We start from the raw sequence: 19,035 nt of genomic DNA on the forward strand, positions 1-19,035 counted from the left end.
ATATTAGGCTGCCACCTAGTGTACCAGTCAAAAGCTTTTACAACTGTGTAAACAGAGTGTAAATGCTGAAAAATTGCTATAATCTTATTTTATCAGACTTCCCTTTAAAATAGATTAAATACACCTTGGGCTGGGTTTACTGCTTATCACTTTAGACTGGGGGAACAAAAGGAAAAATATTTTCTATGTTCAGCAGGTTCTTTCAGGCATCTTCATATTATAGTCATTTGCTTTTAAAAGCACAATCAACAGAACAGGTGGTATAAACTCTGACTGTAAGGCTTGCGCCACTCAGGTGTGGAAACAAGTAATTTGCAATATACACACGACACTGAACATTGGGGAAGATGGCTCTCACACAATTTTTAAACATTTACTCGTATTAGTAACAGGGACAGACTCTCTCACATTTATGTACACAAGCAAGCACGCAATATTCTAACCATTTCAGGAACAGACAATTTAATCCATATTACATAATTTCACTGAATACAGTTGATATCATCCAAAATCACTCCTGAGAGCAAAATAGTTTAGCATTACATTTTATATACAGTTATGAAGGGATTATTAGAAACCAGAAGTGCATCCATACAAGGAGCACCCCGCTGTACCTAGTCCGGTCATGACTTCCAAATGTGCACTGACTCATCCAACAACTCTGGAGTTTATCGCCTGGCCTAATCAGATCCTCATAACTGATCATTGTTTTCTATTTATAACTATTGGTAATCAGAATTTAGACTTTGGAATGTAATTTTTGGGGCATGAGATCATTCCCACATTGGTATATTTCCCACTGCCAAGCATCCAAGCCTCGCCTGGATAAATTCTTCCTGCTCTATAGGCCTAAAATACATATCTGTTATTACTAGCCTTTATATACACTAGTTTTAACAATAAACATATCTCTGAAGTTTTCCTGATCCGCAAAAGAAATATCCAAATGTATCTAGAGAAGTTACAGCCTGTATATTAGTCTTTTTTTCCTTTAATCTTCCAAGGATCAACTTCCTGTAAGGAATAGGTTTATGGTTTCTTCTGACGTACCATTTATACACCACAGCATGAAGAGTCTTATTAGTTCGAGAACCGATGAATTAAGAACCAGACTTCAGCAAACTTCTTCCAGTCACTAGGGTCAGAGAAGACTTGAATGCAGATACCGGAACACACAAAAAGGAAATGTCTGTATTTGCATGCTTTCAAGTGAAACATCAAGCAGTGGTTTGTTCATTGTCTTGTTTGCAATTTGCAAGATGTTTTATAAAAGTTTACCACAGAGAGCAGTGACAGTACATGATGTAAATACATCTTCCATTAAAAAAGCACTAGAAATCAAAGGCAACCAAGATTATGTATATTTTTGCTAGAACATTTCTCAGCTATATAATATCTAACACGCTTAGCTGCATCATATCCAGTCAAGCTTTCCAAGAATATACAAAATTTTGCTTACAGGAATAAGCCTTCCAAATATTAGTTGTAAAATAATTCCTTATGATGGACAAAGATTAAGAATAGCTGCATTGTGCCGTCAAAAATATATACTTAATGACATGAAGACCAGAAAGTAGATGAGTCAGAGGATTAAGAGCAGAAAAGCAGTTCTGACCCAGTAATAAAATGAATTTTCTAAAATACAAAAGGTGTGCATAGCTAATGGGCCACTATGCCAAGACATTTGCTGGGCAAAGTTTTTGTTTTCCTTTCACAAAATAAATGCTCGTAGCTTGCTCAGCCTATCAGCTTCACTGCATGGCAGAATATAGGGCATTGAAACAAAAAAAAAGATGATTTGAAATGTAAAAATGCAATTCTATCTAAGGAACATCTGGACTAAAATTTGAACAACAGATTTCTGGTCATTTAAGGAACTGCTGGAAACTCAAGAAATACAAAGGACCATGAAACACTATATAGCCAAGTCAATACCCATGAAGCCCAGCAGTATTTTAAGAGCCACATTTTAAATATCTGCTTCTCAGAATTAGCCCCACGTCCAAACAGAAATCTAATTCTGATCTTTCATTCTTCTAAACAGCCAGATATCTTTGCTTTCCTTGTTAAACAGTATACTTCTTCCTAAGTTTAGCTGGCACCAGATGAAGCCAAGGCTCATGAACTGAGCAACGTTCATCTGTGACAAGAAGCAAGTTATGTCAGAACTTGTTAGAAAAACCTTTCTAAAAGCACCAGTCACACAAACAAGCTACCCAGCAGGAAGTCTGTTAACAGTTTTATTAATTTTTTTTGTATGTTAAATACCATGGGACAGGGCCGTAGGGATGAAAAACTTTTTCAACTGTCTCATAAGGGGTCAGAAATTCTGCCATGATATTAGCAAAGTAAGGTAAAGGAGAAAATTTACACAGTGAGAGGAACCATTCCCTCACAGATCACCTCACCATATTCTTGAACAAGTGGGGATTAACATTCTAATAATCATTTTCCCAGAGGCAAGAGCAACAGATAAAATTTTAGAAGGATTATTAAAATAACATTTACAAGACTTTGAACAATTTTTGAACTCTTATTAAAACCACAGAAAGAAAGAACAATTCTTTATTTATGACTTTTCATAAAGGACTGAATGTGCAACTGACACCTGCTATTGATGTATATACATATTTTTTTTGTCCAGCAGCCAAACTGTCTGTCTTTTCTTATTGTCTAACCGTGCAAGATCATTAGAGGCAAAGCCTGTATGATGCTGTACACAAAAATGGTCATTTGGGCCATACTACCAATGAAGTGGTAGGTAAATACTTTTTTTTTCCTGGCCAAGAAGAATATAGGAAGCTGCAATCTGCATGCTTCGCTCTCTTTTTCCCTCTCTACAAGATGAATTTCCCTAAAAAGAATCCAATGAAAACGGCTGCAATTACAACAAGAAGCGAGGGAAGAGGATTAGAGCCATTATCTCGGAGAGCCAAGCCTGATGGTCCAGATTTATCCGAGTGCGCCACCTTTCTCAGCCTCAAACCTTCATCCTGAAAAAATCATATGAAAGAAATTCATCAACAGAAACATCTCAGAAAATTCACCCAAAGGTTATCTATCGCTCTCAAGCTTCTGAATGAAACAAGAACATTCTACTTTTTGGATGAGAATACACTAAAGTTTTACCAATTCATTTATGACCATTTGCATTTAAAGGAGGTCAAAGTAAAAATAAATTGTAGAGAATGAGCAGAAGAATGAATGCATGTGTGCAGCAATGCTGTCAGTTACTCTTTTCCTAAGTACAAAATACAAAACTTGATTCTTCCCACATCAAACAACTGCGGTGCTAAATCAAGACACTTTGAATCATTGATTTCGATCATTAATACTTGTCCTCAATAAGAAATCAGCTAGTCATAGATAACACATACAACAGCGATTCCAAGGATCATTCACGGTTTACGTATCTCGCAGACCTGAGAAAGGGATATTATCAATTTGTCCCATGTTCTGATTTCAAGTTAGCAGGACTAATTTGAGGTGGTGGGTAAAAAGTTCTCCTCTCCAGTTATCTAGGCCAATAGATTGGATCCAACCAGCTTTCTCACTCAATCTCACTTAATTCCCCTCATTACAGTCCCCATCCCACGTGGCTTTTGTCCATGAAGGTCCCATGATCCTGGCCGCATTCAAAGGAGACTGCCTCCTCCTGTTTGAATTGTAGGAAAAGCTAGTTGCATCCAACTCAGTATATTTGGAAATAATAATCACACCTTGAAACAAAATCTGAATGAAAGCAGAAATCTAGACAAGTATTTAAATGGCACTGATATGGTTGCATAGCTAGTCCATCTAGGGACAGGCAAAATTTAAATCTGAAAGTCACAGGCAAATATTTTCCCTTAAAAACACAACACCACCCCAAAGTTTAATTCAAGTCATTTTGCTGACAGGTGGAACACATTTTAGTACTCAACTTGTTAAGAACATTATACACTTTCCACAATTTTTAGAGATTGTACAATCTGTCATAAGGACAAAAACTGCTAACACAACCACTGATGTACAGGAATTTAGTCTTGTGACACCTGAAACATTGAAATTTACTGCAACACCTGCCTTTATGAGCTCAAGCCCACTTTGTCAGGTGAATTTAATGAATTCTCAGAATATTCATACACACAGGAAAGAAAAAAGAACACTGTTAACAATAGATTTGTAATATTCCTATGAAAGATTCAGAAGTCTTGATAAGCAGACTGATAGCAGCTCTTATGTTAGGTATGTTAAATTACTTAACACCTACTGAACTGAGAAAATTGTCAGACAGTTGAGTCTTTGGCTAATCCTATCAAACCTATTAATGAATTCTGATGCAACCATTTCCCAGTGGAGTTTCCCTTTGAAGTTACTTGGTCAAAGAACGCTAACTTTCAGGTATGGACCAGAGTGCCCTGGAAGAGTGAAATGTTCTATTCCAATATTCACGCAATAGATCCTATTGCTGCTTTGACAGACTAACCAATTTAGCAAATTCATTCTGAAGAAACATTTCAAATTTGAAATGTAGGAATATCATCATAAACTATACAGATGGCTCCTGAAGAAACCTATTAAGACACAGCTGCTGTTCATGTTGTCAGACTAACTGTAGCACATTTGGTGATTTAGCCAACTCTATTCTACAATCTATGGACCAAATTTATTTCAATGTATGATGGAATTTCCTGGAGCAACATAATTATAATATTGGTAAAGTCATCAAAGAGGCTGACCAGCAAGAGAGGGTGGGCGGTACTCCTTCACTGGGGTGAGAATCACTGGCTTATCAATACTACTGCCAGCACCAATGGCAGCACTTCATCAAAGCATTTATCCTAGCAAACAAATATTTTTGTGTGAAGTTTCCAATTTGTAATGGGCAACATGTCCTCTGAACAAAAGTGTCACTTGTGGTTGAGAGTAGTTCTAATGACAAGAAGTGTTTCATTTGTATTAAGACAAAGAACTTAGCAGAATTTAAAGATATTTTTGTTTAGTTGAAGAGGCTAGTATGTGGCTGTTCACTCATATTCAGATTTGATTCTGTTTCACAACATATGAAGACCTAATGCTGACATGGTAATACTGGGGTAACTTTTTCTCCCGCCATTTCAGCAAATGTGCTTATACCCCAACTTTCTCTGGAAGACTCATTTACCCTTTCAAGTAATGTACAACAATATGGGAGAGTGTCACATCCTATTGGCCGCACATTTGAAAACAAAACAAGTGTGATAACAGGAAAAAAACTGGCAACTAAAGAACATGAGTCCAAGTAGTTCCTTAAATGACAATGACAATGATTTGGATCCAGATATGTGCAAGTAAAAAGCATAATTAGCGCAATTCGTCTTGCTCAATATCTTGCTCAACATCAAGTGCTTTCCTCCGTATACAGTACAGTGCTGGCAACTAGTTGTACAAAATATTGGGCAAGTAGAAATGAAAGTGAGGACACAAAAAGCTTGACAGGGCAAGTGACTTCCACGGTCTTTCTTGAATTTCCACTTGCATAAGAGATGTAGAACAAGCAAAAATTTTGCTCTGGATCAAACCCAATGTTTTGCATAACTAATGCAACTGAAGAGATCTGCAGTCATCGTGTTGAGTCACGCAGACTGCTCAACTTCAGACAAGTATCAATATAGATTATAACAATGACATGTCAACATGAAGTTCAATTCAGGCCATACTTAACCAGCATCCAATAGTGTTCAGCAGCAAATCTTCAGAACGAATGTGCAGAACCAAATTTTGTTCTTCATTATCTAAGTTGCTAGTTACTACTACATTTGGAGAAATCCAACAACTGAGTCAGATTTGGGACTGCCTGTTCAAGTTCACCAAGCACTTTTTGATGGTGCATATGCACTAAGCGGAAAACAAATGTCTTGCTTCAGAGATAATGTCAGTATGGTATAGTGGTTAAGAGTGGCGAGCATTAACCTGGAGAACTAGGTTTGATTCCACATGAAGCCTGCCAGGTGACCTTGGGCCATTCACAGTTCTCTCAGAACTCTCTCAGCCCCACCTACCTCACAAGATGCCTGTTGTGGGGAGAAGAAGGGATTATGATTGTAAGCCCTTTTGAGACTCCTTAAGGTAGAGAAAAGGAGGGTATAAAAACCAACTCATTGTCATCTTTAAATTCTGCTTATTTTACACTTGTCTAGCTGAAGAGTGACATAATCTATTGCTGTGGTGGCAAACCAATTGGCCATGCTGGCAGGGGCTGATGGGAATTGTAGTCCTTGAACATCTGGAGTGCCATAGGTTCGCCACCACTGATCTATTGTAATGTACGTGAGTCAACAAAAACACACACAACAAAAACAAATAGTTTTTCTATTTTAAAGTTACTCATTTTATAGCTAAATATTCAGCTATGTCACTGAAATATTTTCATAACCTCGGCTTTCACTCAGTCTGCCCTATTTTACGTTGCTTTCAGGGATGATTACAATTAAGCTCCTGCAACACAAAGACAAACAGAACTAAGATGGTATATGGCCATTTTTGAGAGGTCAACTGATAATTCTATTTTGCTGCTCCTTGGTAATCATCCAATAAACTTTCTTCAGTAATCTCCTCAAATGCATTCTGATTGAAGTATTGGCTCAGAATCAAAGTTAAGGCTAAAAGAAAACAAATCTGAGTCTTCTGCTCACAACTCGCCTCCCCCGCCCACATCTGCAACTTTCCATTCTGCAAATGCTGGTTTGGAGTGCAGCCCAAGAAGCAGTTTTTCAGGGAACACATTACAGGTCGCAGTTCAGAGTCCCACTTTGGGAGCAGAATTCTGTGTTTGGCGCTTAGGATTCAGGCAAACAGGTTTTAATTTAAATAAGCTCATCTACAAGATGAGTTCTCCCACTTACTTTCTGAAGTGATCCATGTACTGTATGATTTAATTGTATCTTGTTTAACTCTAGCCAACTTAAAATACAGAGACTTTAAAAAGGTATTCTAGATTGCATTTGAAATATACAGAGCCTGAACCAGCTGGAGCATCCAGTGAAATGTTTAATTACAGCTGAAAAGGAAAAAGTCTTCATAGCCAACTGCAGGAATTATGAGCAAGAAGGACTTCAGTGACAAGATATCCTTTTACCTTCTCCAAAAAGGTTCCCAAGCTCCTGCCTACTTAGAATTACAGTATTATTGTGGTTCAGCATGAGTCTTCCTCCTCTAGACTGAAAGTTCTTTCTTGGTGCTTGCCAAAAGCTGTCTTGTGAAAATCTGAGTAGTTTTTTCTCTGAGCACTAGATTGCCAGTCAGGAATGGCTAATTATACTTACACCAGTTTATGTCCAATTCTTTTCTTTCTGTCAAATTGTGCTTAAATTGTTTTTTTCCCTAGTGACATAGAAACGTCACAGAATTACAATTAATCTGAACAAAAAATTGCTGGGACTTTACTAAATCCAGTAGTTCAACAAAGAAAAAGGGAATGAGCTGTGTAACAAAGGATACAAAGATAAACAACATGTGTCTATTTAAGTTTGCATATTTCTATCCCACCCTGATATGGAAAGCAGCTTTTTTTTAATCATGTCATTGTCAAATGGATTTCATTAGCCTTATGCAAACAGAATCCAATCGTACTATTTAAGAACATCTCAGTTACATGAAACTTACTCTCAGGTGTCTATTCTCATCCGTCAGTTTCATCACATCTGCCTGAAGTCTTTTGCATTCTTCTACTAGTTTCCTTGTTTCAGTGTCATTAAGTGAAATGCTGTGTGGTTTCGGCATGGGACCATCTTGTTTAGCTGTATTCAGTACCGGAGCAGATTTGCTTGAGTCTATGTCATTCTGCAAACATTAAAAATGGCTTCAGAATCTAATTTTTAAAGCAAAATTAATACTGAACATTCCAAAATTTTGCTGCCACTTTACAAAAGCAGCTTTTGATATGAAAAGCCTGGGGAAAGATAAATGTTCCATTTCTTCTGTTGTAATGGAGGACTATCAAATATAAGTCCAATGGGGTGAATAGTATGAGAACAGATCATTTTACCCAGTCCACCTCATTCTAAGAGGAGAAAGTATTCCACTGATCTTAAGTATAAAGTAAATAATGGCCTCATACAGACATAATGGTTTATCCTGCCTAACTGTACTTGGGAAATAGGAAAAGCACATTATCATAACATGCTCCTTTACTCGTTAAGCATGCTTCAACTAAGGCTGCAAGCTAATCATTGATCATGTTAATACTGATGCAGATATAACAATGCAATATGGACAGCTTGATAAACAGAAAGTTGAAAGGAATCGGAATGTGAGAACAGAAAGATTAGGAGAACAGGAATGGTAATATGTCACAGTGTGTTGTGTGGGGCCAGATCTACAAGTCAACTAAAGCTGCTTAAAACATTTAGAGCAGTGGTGGCGAACATTTGGCACTCCAGATGTTATGGACTACAATTCCCATCAGCCCCTGCCAGCATGGCCAATTGACCATGCTGGCAGGGGCTGATGGGAATTGTAGTCCATAACATCTGGAGTGCCAAAGGTTCGCCACCACGGTTTTAGAGTAATGGTGTGTTTTTACTAACCTCTGTTCCAATATACTACAAACATGAATTAATACCCTGGCTACTGTTTCAGACTTTAAAACGATTTTAAACCATTTATTAATATGTACTGTTTGCTCAACAGCTTGGGTCCAACCAATTGTTAGTGGAAGGCACTTGATGGCTGTTGATTTGTGCATTTCTCTCTTGAGGAAGAGGGCCAAAGACCTTCTGCCTTTCTACTATTCCCATTGCCCAAGTGTGTCTTGTGGAATCATATTTCTGTGATCCAAAAGGATTGCTGACTAGAGTGGAACATAAAGGGAAAGATTGTGCTTCTTCCTCTGGCTGTTGGTTGGGCTTAATCTCAGTTTAGAATTACAATTTATAGGGGGAAAATTAACTCTGGTTATCCTGCATATCTGAACTTAGGCACTGCAAGTGACTAGAGCTTGTTTTAAGCCAGTATTCCTTCATTCTGTTCTGTGCAAGAGGGAAGACTGAGCCCAGCAACCAGCGAAGTTCAAGCACATTCTTCACATCAGCTTGATCTGATATCTGAATGCAGAATATGAGGCCCTTTCTGCACGGGCCTCTATGTGCCCTCACACCGGCAAGAATTCTGCCGGCGTGGGGGTGGAGGCCATTCGCACGCAAGCGTGCAAGCGGCCCCAGCAGAGGCCGGCGCAGGAGAGGCGGCTCCGCATGGAGCCGCCTCTTCCCCGTCCCTCTCCCACTTACCTCGTCGCTGTCGTCACCCTGCTGTCCTCCTAAGCCCCACGCACGCTGCCCTCCGACCTCCAGGGGTCGGAGGACAGCGAGGGAGGGTCTTAGGAGGACAGCAGGGCGACGACAGTGACGAGGTAAGTGGAAGAGGGACGGGAAACAGCATGTTCCTAGCGGTGTTGTTCGCACCGCGCCGCCGGGAACACGCTGTTTACTCAAAAACTACCCTTTAAACGGGTGTTTTTGAGGCCGCCCTGAGGGAGGGGAAGGGGAGCCAGGTCGGCGCTGCTGCGTTTCAGCAGCGCCGCCTGTGCGAACGGCGGCCTGGGGATGGCGTTTTTGCTGCCGTTTTTGGCCCGTGCGGAAAGGGCCTGAGAGAGGAATACCATTGCCTTAGCTTCTGGTCACCAGGGAAGGTTTGGGCTTCCCTGCTTTGCACAACTTCCTCCCTCCTCCCACAGTTACTACTGCTTGGTTACCCTTCATGTCCCCTTCCAAATGATACCCCTCACTTGCTCTCTGATATGTGCTTCAGCCATAGCAGCACTCCATTCTATAAAAACCCCAATTATACAAATGCTGAGTGCAAAATACAGTACCTCAAAAGTGAGTGAGGATTAGGCTGCCAATATTCTAGAAATCTTCATATGCTTAACAGGATCTCTTGTTCTGGTCCAATTTAAGGCTAACTGTTATGGTTTCTTAACTAAAATTAACTGAATGACCTACAGAGATGCTAGAAAATTCTTAAGGATTTCAACTCCCCAAAACAAACCTGATTCATCTTGTGTTTGACCTCACTGACTGGATCCATCATGTCAATCTTCTGGCTATAACTTGAAGGTACATGAAGAGCGCTGCTGCTGACTGGAGTTAAGTATGTGGTTCCTGATGCAGAAAAAGTCTGAGGTGGCAGGTGAGACATGCCCTCAGCACTCAGCAGACCTCTCACTGTAAGACTTACGGGAGTGACTAAACCTAAAAAATTAGGTTCTGCAACCCCACTCTGCTACTTAGAAAAACATAAATATTATGCACAAGCAGTCAAGCAACAGCTTATAAGCACAGGAACAGATAAACAGAAGCTGGCTTCAGACACTTGAGTTTACAACTTATCTAACAGTAGCCAAACATTTTGGGAAATATGCTGTATGCAATCCATTACCATCAGACCACCACAACCTTGCACCGTGACAGCATCTAGTCTATTGAGCCAGGGACCAGACAACAGAAGAACAGCAGAAGTAAGGTAGATAGGAATGCAAGAATATCACTCACATTTTGCCAGAGGACCTTCTTACATTCCTACTAGGGGAAACTATAAACCTCCTATGTATGTACAGGCGTAAGGTGACTTTTTTGGTGCAACAACTTTTCTGATGCATTATGGTTTTAAAAAACAAAGCAAAGAGTGGGAGGTGTCCTTCTGGTGGAGGAGGTCTTGATGACCACACCTATTAACTTGAATACTACTACTGAGAGACATTGTTGAGATCTGGGCAGGATGTAGATGCAGAATGTAGGAAAACATAGACAGAAATGTAAGAGTAACACACAATCCTTGGTTTGAAAAATCCAACGATCACTGCCAAATCTGATCGCTCGGCAGGGCTGACCCCACGTTCCATTTTAAAAAATGGCAGAAAAATGTAGTCAGTGAGGCTGGTTATAACTGGTGCTTCATGTTGTGCCTTAGATCTTGGAGGCCAATAGGAGAAAGCAATGCAGAATACACCACATGACCATTCAACATTTGTATTCAGCTTTACTTTCTCCCATATCTTTAGGATCTGAGGCAAAACAGAAATGCAACTCCATTTTTCAAAATACTCTAAATTCATTATCATAAAGCTGGAATCAAAAAGAAGCATGTATGCTGTGCATGTAGCTAGTCATTTTGCTATTTCCGCTACTGTTCTTCCCTCTGCTGACAAGACAAGCCATTCAAATGTTAGAGTGGCTTGTCTCTTGATACCAGAACTTGTGCATCAAATAAAAAATCACTCACGCCCAGAGCAAACAGATCTCTGTCTCAGCCACTTGTTCTTGAGATCTTAGGCTAACATTTTAATTGAACAGACCCAGTTTGCTAGTTAAAACCACACCATTTTGGTATGAAACATTCATCTTCTTAGTATACCTTTACATGGTCATATTCACCCTGCTATATGACTATTTTGTTTGTCGGTCAGATATGGTACATGTCAGATACTGTGAAAACTGAGCCACAGTATTTTTGTTTGGGACTTCACAATGACTGAACAATATTAGAGAAATTTGCTTGAAGAGAATAAGTACCTTCAAGATTGGTTTCTGGTTTCTCAAAGAATGAAGTTATACTGTCAAACAACTGGGACCTTCGTACCTTCGGGACTGTCTCACTCCATATGTCCTTTTGCGGCCTCTGCGTTCAGCAGAGGCCAACTTGCTAGTGGTCCCCAGCCCCTCGATGATGCAGCTGGCCTCTACCCGGGCCAGGGCCTTTACAGCCCTGACCCCTGCCTGGTGGAACACTTTACCATCAGCTATCCAGGCCCTGCAGGATCTTGGAGAGTTCCGCAGGGCCTGTAAGACCGAATTGTTCCACTGGGCATTTGGAGGAGCCGGCCGCTGATGTACGCCCTCCTCCTCCTCCCCCTTTTACACTCTGGGCCCTTAATTTTTATGGGGCCCTCAGCTTTCTGGGTTTGTTTTTTCCAGGGTGGGTTTATTACATTTTATGAAGTTTTATGCTGGATTCTGCTGTAATCTTGTTTAATTCGCTGTTTTAACTGGGTTTTAATGTGATTGTTTGTTATTATGTTGTTCACCGCCCAGAGCCCTTCAGGGGAGGGATGGTATATAAAATTGATTATAAATAAATAAATAAATAAACTCAGACAACACTAATTTAAGATGGAAAACTTTAGAGCTTGATGGACAAAATGAGTATTATTATAACTGCTTATGTGGTCACAACAATGCTTGAAATGTGCTAAGATACAAGGCCTCGTCCCCAGAGAGTAAAGAATGGTACTTTGCATATTAAGGAGATATTTCAGAATATCTAGACAAGAATTATTTTGTCAGGTAATTACCAAGTTCCTGTCTTACTTTCCAGAACATTAGCTATACTTTCTTCACAAACCTAACAAGGCACATGCACTACATGTGAATTAGGCTGAATCTCAGAAATCATGTTAACCTCTGTGGAATTCTGGCAATACACACACCTTTGCCGCAAACAGAACATGAACTGTGTGAGAACAGACTGAACAGCTGATTGATAGACTGATGGAATGTTAAAGGGCAACATATTTGTAGAGGCAATCATTTGAACTGCAACTATTTAACCCCACTACTAGACAAAAATCCTACTTCCTAAATATCATACAAAACATCAGAACTCCTGGTCACTTTTCACAGAATTTAACAGATATCTGTTAAACGTAAGCAGTCTATGCTTCACAGCACCAACACAGCTACAGAAGTTTTTAACACCCAACTATGGTTACAGTATCAAGGATTAAAGGCATGTTCAAACAGTTATCTCCTAATCTTGGCTGATTTAAGAAATCCTGTGTTTGGAAGCAGCCTGATATGCATGCACTGCTCTTGCATCGATTTCCTATGTCTGTCTGGCAAACAAATATCAGCAGGCAGCCCAAGGGACAGTATAACTTACATGGACAAAGGAAAAATGCATGCCTACCCAATCCATGCTAAATGCTCAAATGCTACAACATACTGAAATGGCCGCAACAGTTACTAAGTACATGCAGTGCCGCAGGATCTCCTCTGCTGCAACATACATGTGCACAACATAAATGTGCACATGATCAACCACCACATTTTTATCATCTTTAGAAATACCACCATTCCTAAAGGATTAAATGTTATTGTATAAGCCAGTCAATACCAGGCAGGATCAAATGATCAAGTCACCTATTATGTCCATTGTCCCATCTCTGCTCACCAACCAAGGCACAGCTACATTCACAGCTACCCAACTCACACTCACAATGGACTAAGACTGATTCCACAATATTGGAATGGGGACAGTCCAAGCAGTGTTGGAATGGGGACAGTCCAAGCAATATTGGGATGGGGACAGTCCAAGCTTCTTCCACAATATTGGATGGGGACAGTCCAAGCATGGAATAGCCCAATTTCATATGGTACCAGCTGATCCAGAAGTGCAACAAAAATAGATTGCAACAATAGGCTATTTAAGTGCTAGAAAAAGTGAAATTTCTGCACAACTCTGAGGCTCTGGTTCCATAGTCCTATATTTTATAAGTTCTGGTTCTGTAGTCCAATATTTTAACTTATTTGATATAATTATATAAATCCATTAGGTTTTTTAACAATCAAACAACAGATACCTAAAGAATTTAAGAGATTTAGATATGGTCAGCCTTGTTAATCTTTAAACTTACCATCTTATCATTTTCATTAGGCATTTCAAATACACATCTCAATTTGGAGTCCATTAATTCATCAGGTTTTGCCTCCTTCCACTGCAACAATAGTGAAAAGTCATACATTCATTCATATAACATTTCGCCTGAAACAGTGTTTAAGAGCCTGGGCTGAAGGTGGTGTTTCAGGTTTGGAAATGCAAACTTTGGACCCAAATATGAAACTCTCTAGGCGACCTCAAGCACATCTTGCACACTGAGCACAGGCACAGGGTTGCATTGGTAGGTACTGAATAGAGTAGCAATTGTGTTACCAGGAAATTACCATTTTAGTTATAAATATTCTAAAGTGGACAGGGCAAACAAGAAAGAAATTTGATTCACTTGTTCCTGTCCCAAGGAGAGGGGCCTTCACCTTGCTCTACATAATAAAAACTTTCAACACTGTCATTTGATACAGAGCAAAGGAGAGAAAAGATACGAGACTGAACAGCTTCCTATGCACATATAGCAATTACTGGCAGAATAATGATATTGTAATTGACTAGCCAAAGGAGAACATATGGGCCTATTTGTCTGAACACACTACTGAAGTAACGCTTGAAACATTTCAGATGGGTTGTGACCAAGGAACAGGGGTGGGTGCCAGTGATGCTTAACTTTTCCTTGACCCTGGCTTATTTCCTCACCTCTATTAGGTGTCCCGACTCTCTCCACTGTCTTATATATTTCAGCCATCTCTCTGCTTCTATCCAGGTGAACTATGCTTAGCAGACCAGGAGGAGGAGGAGCAGCAGCAGAAGGCCATTGCTTTCACATCCTGCATGTGAGCTCCCAAAGGTATCTGGTGGGACAACTGCAAGTAGCAGAGTGCTGGTCTAGATGGATTCTGGTCTGATCCAGCAGGCTCTTTCTTATGTTCTTATGTTTTCATGTTAATGAGCAGTCTACAAGCCTACTAAAAACTCTAAGACAGAGTTTACTTACCACAACTTCCATATCTGTAATGTTTGGTGGTGCAAAGATTGTCTGTACCATAAACTTGTGTTTACTCTTCTCATTTGGATCATAATCAAAGGGCTGTAACATCACTGTAAAACAGATGAAGTAGCAATTATGGAGAGAAGTGCAACTGATTTTACATCAGCAATACATTTTCACTGAATATACAAAAGTAAAACATGTTAAGTTCAGAGTATGTTTTCACACTATGCAAATTAAACAGGATGTGTTTCAATTATCATTGTATTGTTTACTATTAATCTGTGTTTTCTAGCAACCAGTTGTGTCCTCTTATAAACATTTTCTGATAAAACCAACTAATACAAAGTTCTCTACCAAAATTAAGTAATCCTCTGTTCCTTATCCTATGCTCCTCCTCCCTGCCTTTTATTGACAGAAACTCAGGCTTGAAGACTGGCAATACTGTTGTGGTTGCCTAGCAACAGCCACAGAAGGCATTTATTTTCTTAAAGATACCAATACTATAGGGCATTTATTTCTTAAAGCTACAGGTGCAACTTCTACTGTCTTCAAATGTTTTGACCTCCCAATGTTTTTTGTTTTGTTTTCATTTTTAACTTTTTTAGATTTCAGATTTGTAGAAACATATCTCTTGTCTGTCAATGGCATCCATCTCTGAATTTAAGTATCCACAGATGGGGCCATGTTGAGATTTAGATGCATTAATCAATTCAGATTTTTCTGCAAACCTGGGACATACTTCAAACAGAACAAAAACTAGTTCAGCTTTGAATCAGAAGTAACTATGACAACTGTACCTCCACAATTTCCATTACTATTGTGTTTTCTGGCTAGTGGTCTGAGGTGATTGGGATAATACGCGACTGGAGGTAATGGTGACTCTGAACTTCCACCCTTCAAAAGAGGGGAAAACTGAATTCATCTCTTTTCCTTCAGGTGGAGAAAGAGAGTTCATTCCCCAATTCATAGAAAGCTGAGAGGGCCACTTTTCACTGTAGCTGAACGGGAATAAGGAACTTTCCTTCAGTCCTTTCGGAATCCCTGGATACCCCCATGAACACCCAGGGGAACTGAATACAATTTTGAAAAATGCTGCATCAGACCAGCAGTCCTTGTAATTCTGTCTAATTCTGTGTAGATACCTGAAATATCTCAGGCAAGAAAAAGTCCTTATGTTACCTGAGAAAACATGTACTCATCTTCCACTCTGTCCCTTCCTCCCAGCACATATACTATTCTTTCCCCCCCCCCCCCCCCCCCCCCGCATACACACAAACCAAACTGACAGCTCAAACTTCTCCACTTCCCAATTTCAGCATAATAAGCCTTTTGCAGAACTAATGTGCACATGTCTAAACACTTCATATACTATATCAGAGGCTTCAGGGGCTGGATTGAATTTTTTTTTCAACCCAGGGCCAGATTCCCAGCTCATTAAACATCCAACACAAAGCAAACTGATTAAAGCATGAGAAAGAAAGGCTTGATTTGAGCCCGGATTAAATGCAGATCAAAGCCTCAGGAACAGTGTGGGGAGTGAGATTTTCAAAGCATGGATCCCCAACACAACACTTGTTGGTGCAATGGTGTCCAATGACACCTGTCCTGGAAGCTGCCAAGTGTTTTTAAAAAGAGGGGAAGGACCACAGGTGAACAACAAAAGTAGGGTATGCCAGGGTACTTTTCCTGGGCGTCACGTGATTGGGGGGTACCCTGATAGCCTCTTTGTGATGAAGGAAGAGGGCCGGGCCAAACACACTACCAATGCCGCTCCATTCCAAACTGTGATGCTGGCTGCTCCCCCACCCAATGGCTGATGTGGTGTCAGAAGTGAAAGCCCTGTAGCAGAACCAGGGCCTGGTGGACAATGCCAGTGAGAGGACCAGGCTCTGAGAAAGCAGGTAGGTGAGTTCAGGGTCTGGTGGGGGGCACGTGCATATGCATGTGTTCACACACACGTCAGCCACCCTTCTCCTCAGCAGCTTGTATTTGCCTCTTGCCTTTGGTCAGGGGACCAAGCCAAGCATTCACCACAAATCTACCCACTTCCCTTGATTTCCAGCAAACAGAGAGAGAGAAAGATAGAGAGATGAAAGTGACATAACTGATCCAGACGTTTCAAGGGATTAAGATCTAGTTCACAAGCAGTGAATTCCACGGAGCAAATGTTATCTTGGAAAAGGGGTAAGGGGTGGCATGCAAAAGAGGGAGAGGGGCCCCGGCATCTGGACATGGCCCACCCTAGTGAAGGGAGGGAGAGGGGTGCCATGCAAGGGAAGGGGTGGTAGGGAGGGGTGGCATGCACGGGAGGGGAGGGAGGGGGCACAGCAAGGCATAGTCTGTCCTGGTCAGTATTTGGAAGGAAAATCACCAAGAAATACTAAAGTCTCTGGCTGTGACCTGCTATTCAGCTGTAATCTTCCTTGGTACTTTCTGCTTTAACATTCATCAGGAGTTATTTCAAGTCTTCACTGGTTTTTGCCAGTAATGTGGTGTCATCTGAATATCTCAAATTGTAAATGTTCTTTCCACTAATTTTCACCCCATCTTCACCTAATCTAATCTAGCTTTCCTTATGATATAGATTGAACAGAAAAGGAGATAAAACACATCTTTGTCTGACACCTTCGCCAACTTAAAAACACTGTTCTCCATATTCTACCCAAACAATAGCCTACTGTTCAGAGTCTAGGTTGTGTATCAAAACAATCAGAAGTTGGGCAAACCCATTTCCTTTCAAACTATCCGTTGCTTTTCATGATCCACACAGTCAAAGATTTTGCTATAAGCAACAGCCCTAGACTTCTCAAGGGTCACATTTGTGGGCCAGGGCCAGGAGCAAGGAAGGAGAGGTCATTGTACCAGCTCTGCGCTGGCTGCATGGCTCCTTGCTCTTCGGAGGTGGGGGGGAGGGTGGATTGCAAATGTTGGGTGATCTTGACCAGAAAAACCATCTTCTGGGTTTACCCCCTTACTCTGATCAATTTGGAACACTAAAAGCAAGGAGTATGCAGATATAACTTGTATTTTTGAGCTAATATTATTGTACAGTTATCTAAAAGATGGGTGTGGGATGTTCAGGGGGCATAATTTCACTGCTTGCCCAGCTGCCATTTTCTGTAGATACCCTCTGCAGAACCAGGTAGGGCTTTTGCCCAGCAAGATTTCAGATTAGTCATTGGAGAGCTGATCGAATGTGCAGGTTTTTAAAAACGTTCCTTTGGCAGCAGCTGCCACCAGAACAAGGATTTTCACTGTGTGGCTGAAAATAAGCTGTGGCAGCAGCCATTTTGTTGTTGGGCTCACTATGATGTGTTGGAATTCCAAAGGTGCCCATGGGCTTAAAAAGGTTGAGGACCCCTGGTTTAAAGTAGAAGAAGAGTTTGGATTTATATTCCCCCATTCTCTCCTGTAGGAGTCTCAAAGGGGTTTACAATCTCCTTGCCCTTCCCCCCTCACAACAAATACCCTATGAGGTGGGTGGGGCTGAGAAAGCTCCAAAAAGCTGTGACTAGCCCAAGGTCACCCAGCTAGCGTGTATTGGAGTGCACAGGCTAATCTGAATTCCCCAGATAAGCCTCCACAGCTAAAGTGGCAGAGCGGGGAATCAAACCCGATTCCTGCAGATTAGAATGCACCTGCTCTTAACCGCTATGCCACTGCTGCTCCCCATTCATCACACAATGTAACTGAGGTGTCAGACCAGGCCAGATCTCTGAATCCAGCCAGTTTCTGCTATACTGCAGATCAAGAAGTTTACTTTTCCTTTCCCTTCCTACATTGCACCCTCTCTTCATATGACAGTGATGCAACAGTCATTTTGCTGGAGTTTACAGCACTTCCTCTTTCCAAGTATGATGTCACTGGTGGTGGCAGAAAGTGCCACCAAGTGGCAGCTGACATGGCAACCCCCTGGAGTTTTCAAGGCAAGAAGTACTGAGAAGTGTTTTGTCATTGAAAGTGTTTGTGTAGCAACCTTGACTTCCTTGGTGGTCTCCCATCCAAGTACTAACCAGGGCTGACCCTGCTTAGCTTCTAAGATCTGACAAGATCAGGCTAACCTGGGCCACCCAGGTCAGGGCTGCTGTCACCACTCAAAAAATAAAAAGGGGGGGATCAAGTTAACTTACAGGTAAACAAGCAGCTGTAACTGATTTTTAAAAACCCAATGCCCACATTTTTTCAATGTTCAAGAGTTTAAGCATTTCTTTCCTCATGCTGAGAAAGAAAACATTGATGGAGTCACCTTGTGATTTAGCAAATATATATTACATATCATAAACTATAGGTCAAATCTTCACACTGTGACGACCCTGAACAACAAAGATATTATCAGCAAATGGTCCTTTTCTTCAGAGCCTTCCATCCTTTGTGCATATTAAACACTTCATTTGACCTTTTCCCTTTAGCATAACCAG

At 40.7% G+C, this 19,035-nt stretch overlaps 1 protein-coding gene across 1 annotated transcript in view; it reads right to left on the minus strand.

The window, feature by feature from the left end:
* Positions 1-445: 445 nt before the first annotated feature.
* The window catches only part of VAPA (VAMP associated protein A), a 43,585-nt gene continuing 24,995 nt past the window's right edge, over positions 446-19,035 (minus strand). The window contains exons 3-6 of the mRNA XM_048508221.1: positions 14,621-14,724; positions 13,652-13,732; positions 7,627-7,803; positions 446-2,993 (exon numbers count right to left, since the gene is read on the minus strand). Of these exons, the coding sequence (XP_048364178.1) occupies positions 2,838-2,993; positions 7,627-7,803; positions 13,652-13,732; positions 14,621-14,724 (518 nt within the window). The 3' untranslated portion in view covers positions 446-2,837. The remainder of the gene's footprint in view (positions 2,994-7,626; positions 7,804-13,651; positions 13,733-14,620; positions 14,725-19,035) is intronic.

The sequence above is a fragment of the Sphaerodactylus townsendi genome, linkage group LG09, assembly GCF_021028975.2.
Source record: "Sphaerodactylus townsendi isolate TG3544 linkage group LG09, MPM_Stown_v2.3, whole genome shotgun sequence".
Classification (NCBI taxonomy): Eukaryota; Metazoa; Chordata; class Lepidosauria; order Squamata; family Sphaerodactylidae; genus Sphaerodactylus; species Sphaerodactylus townsendi.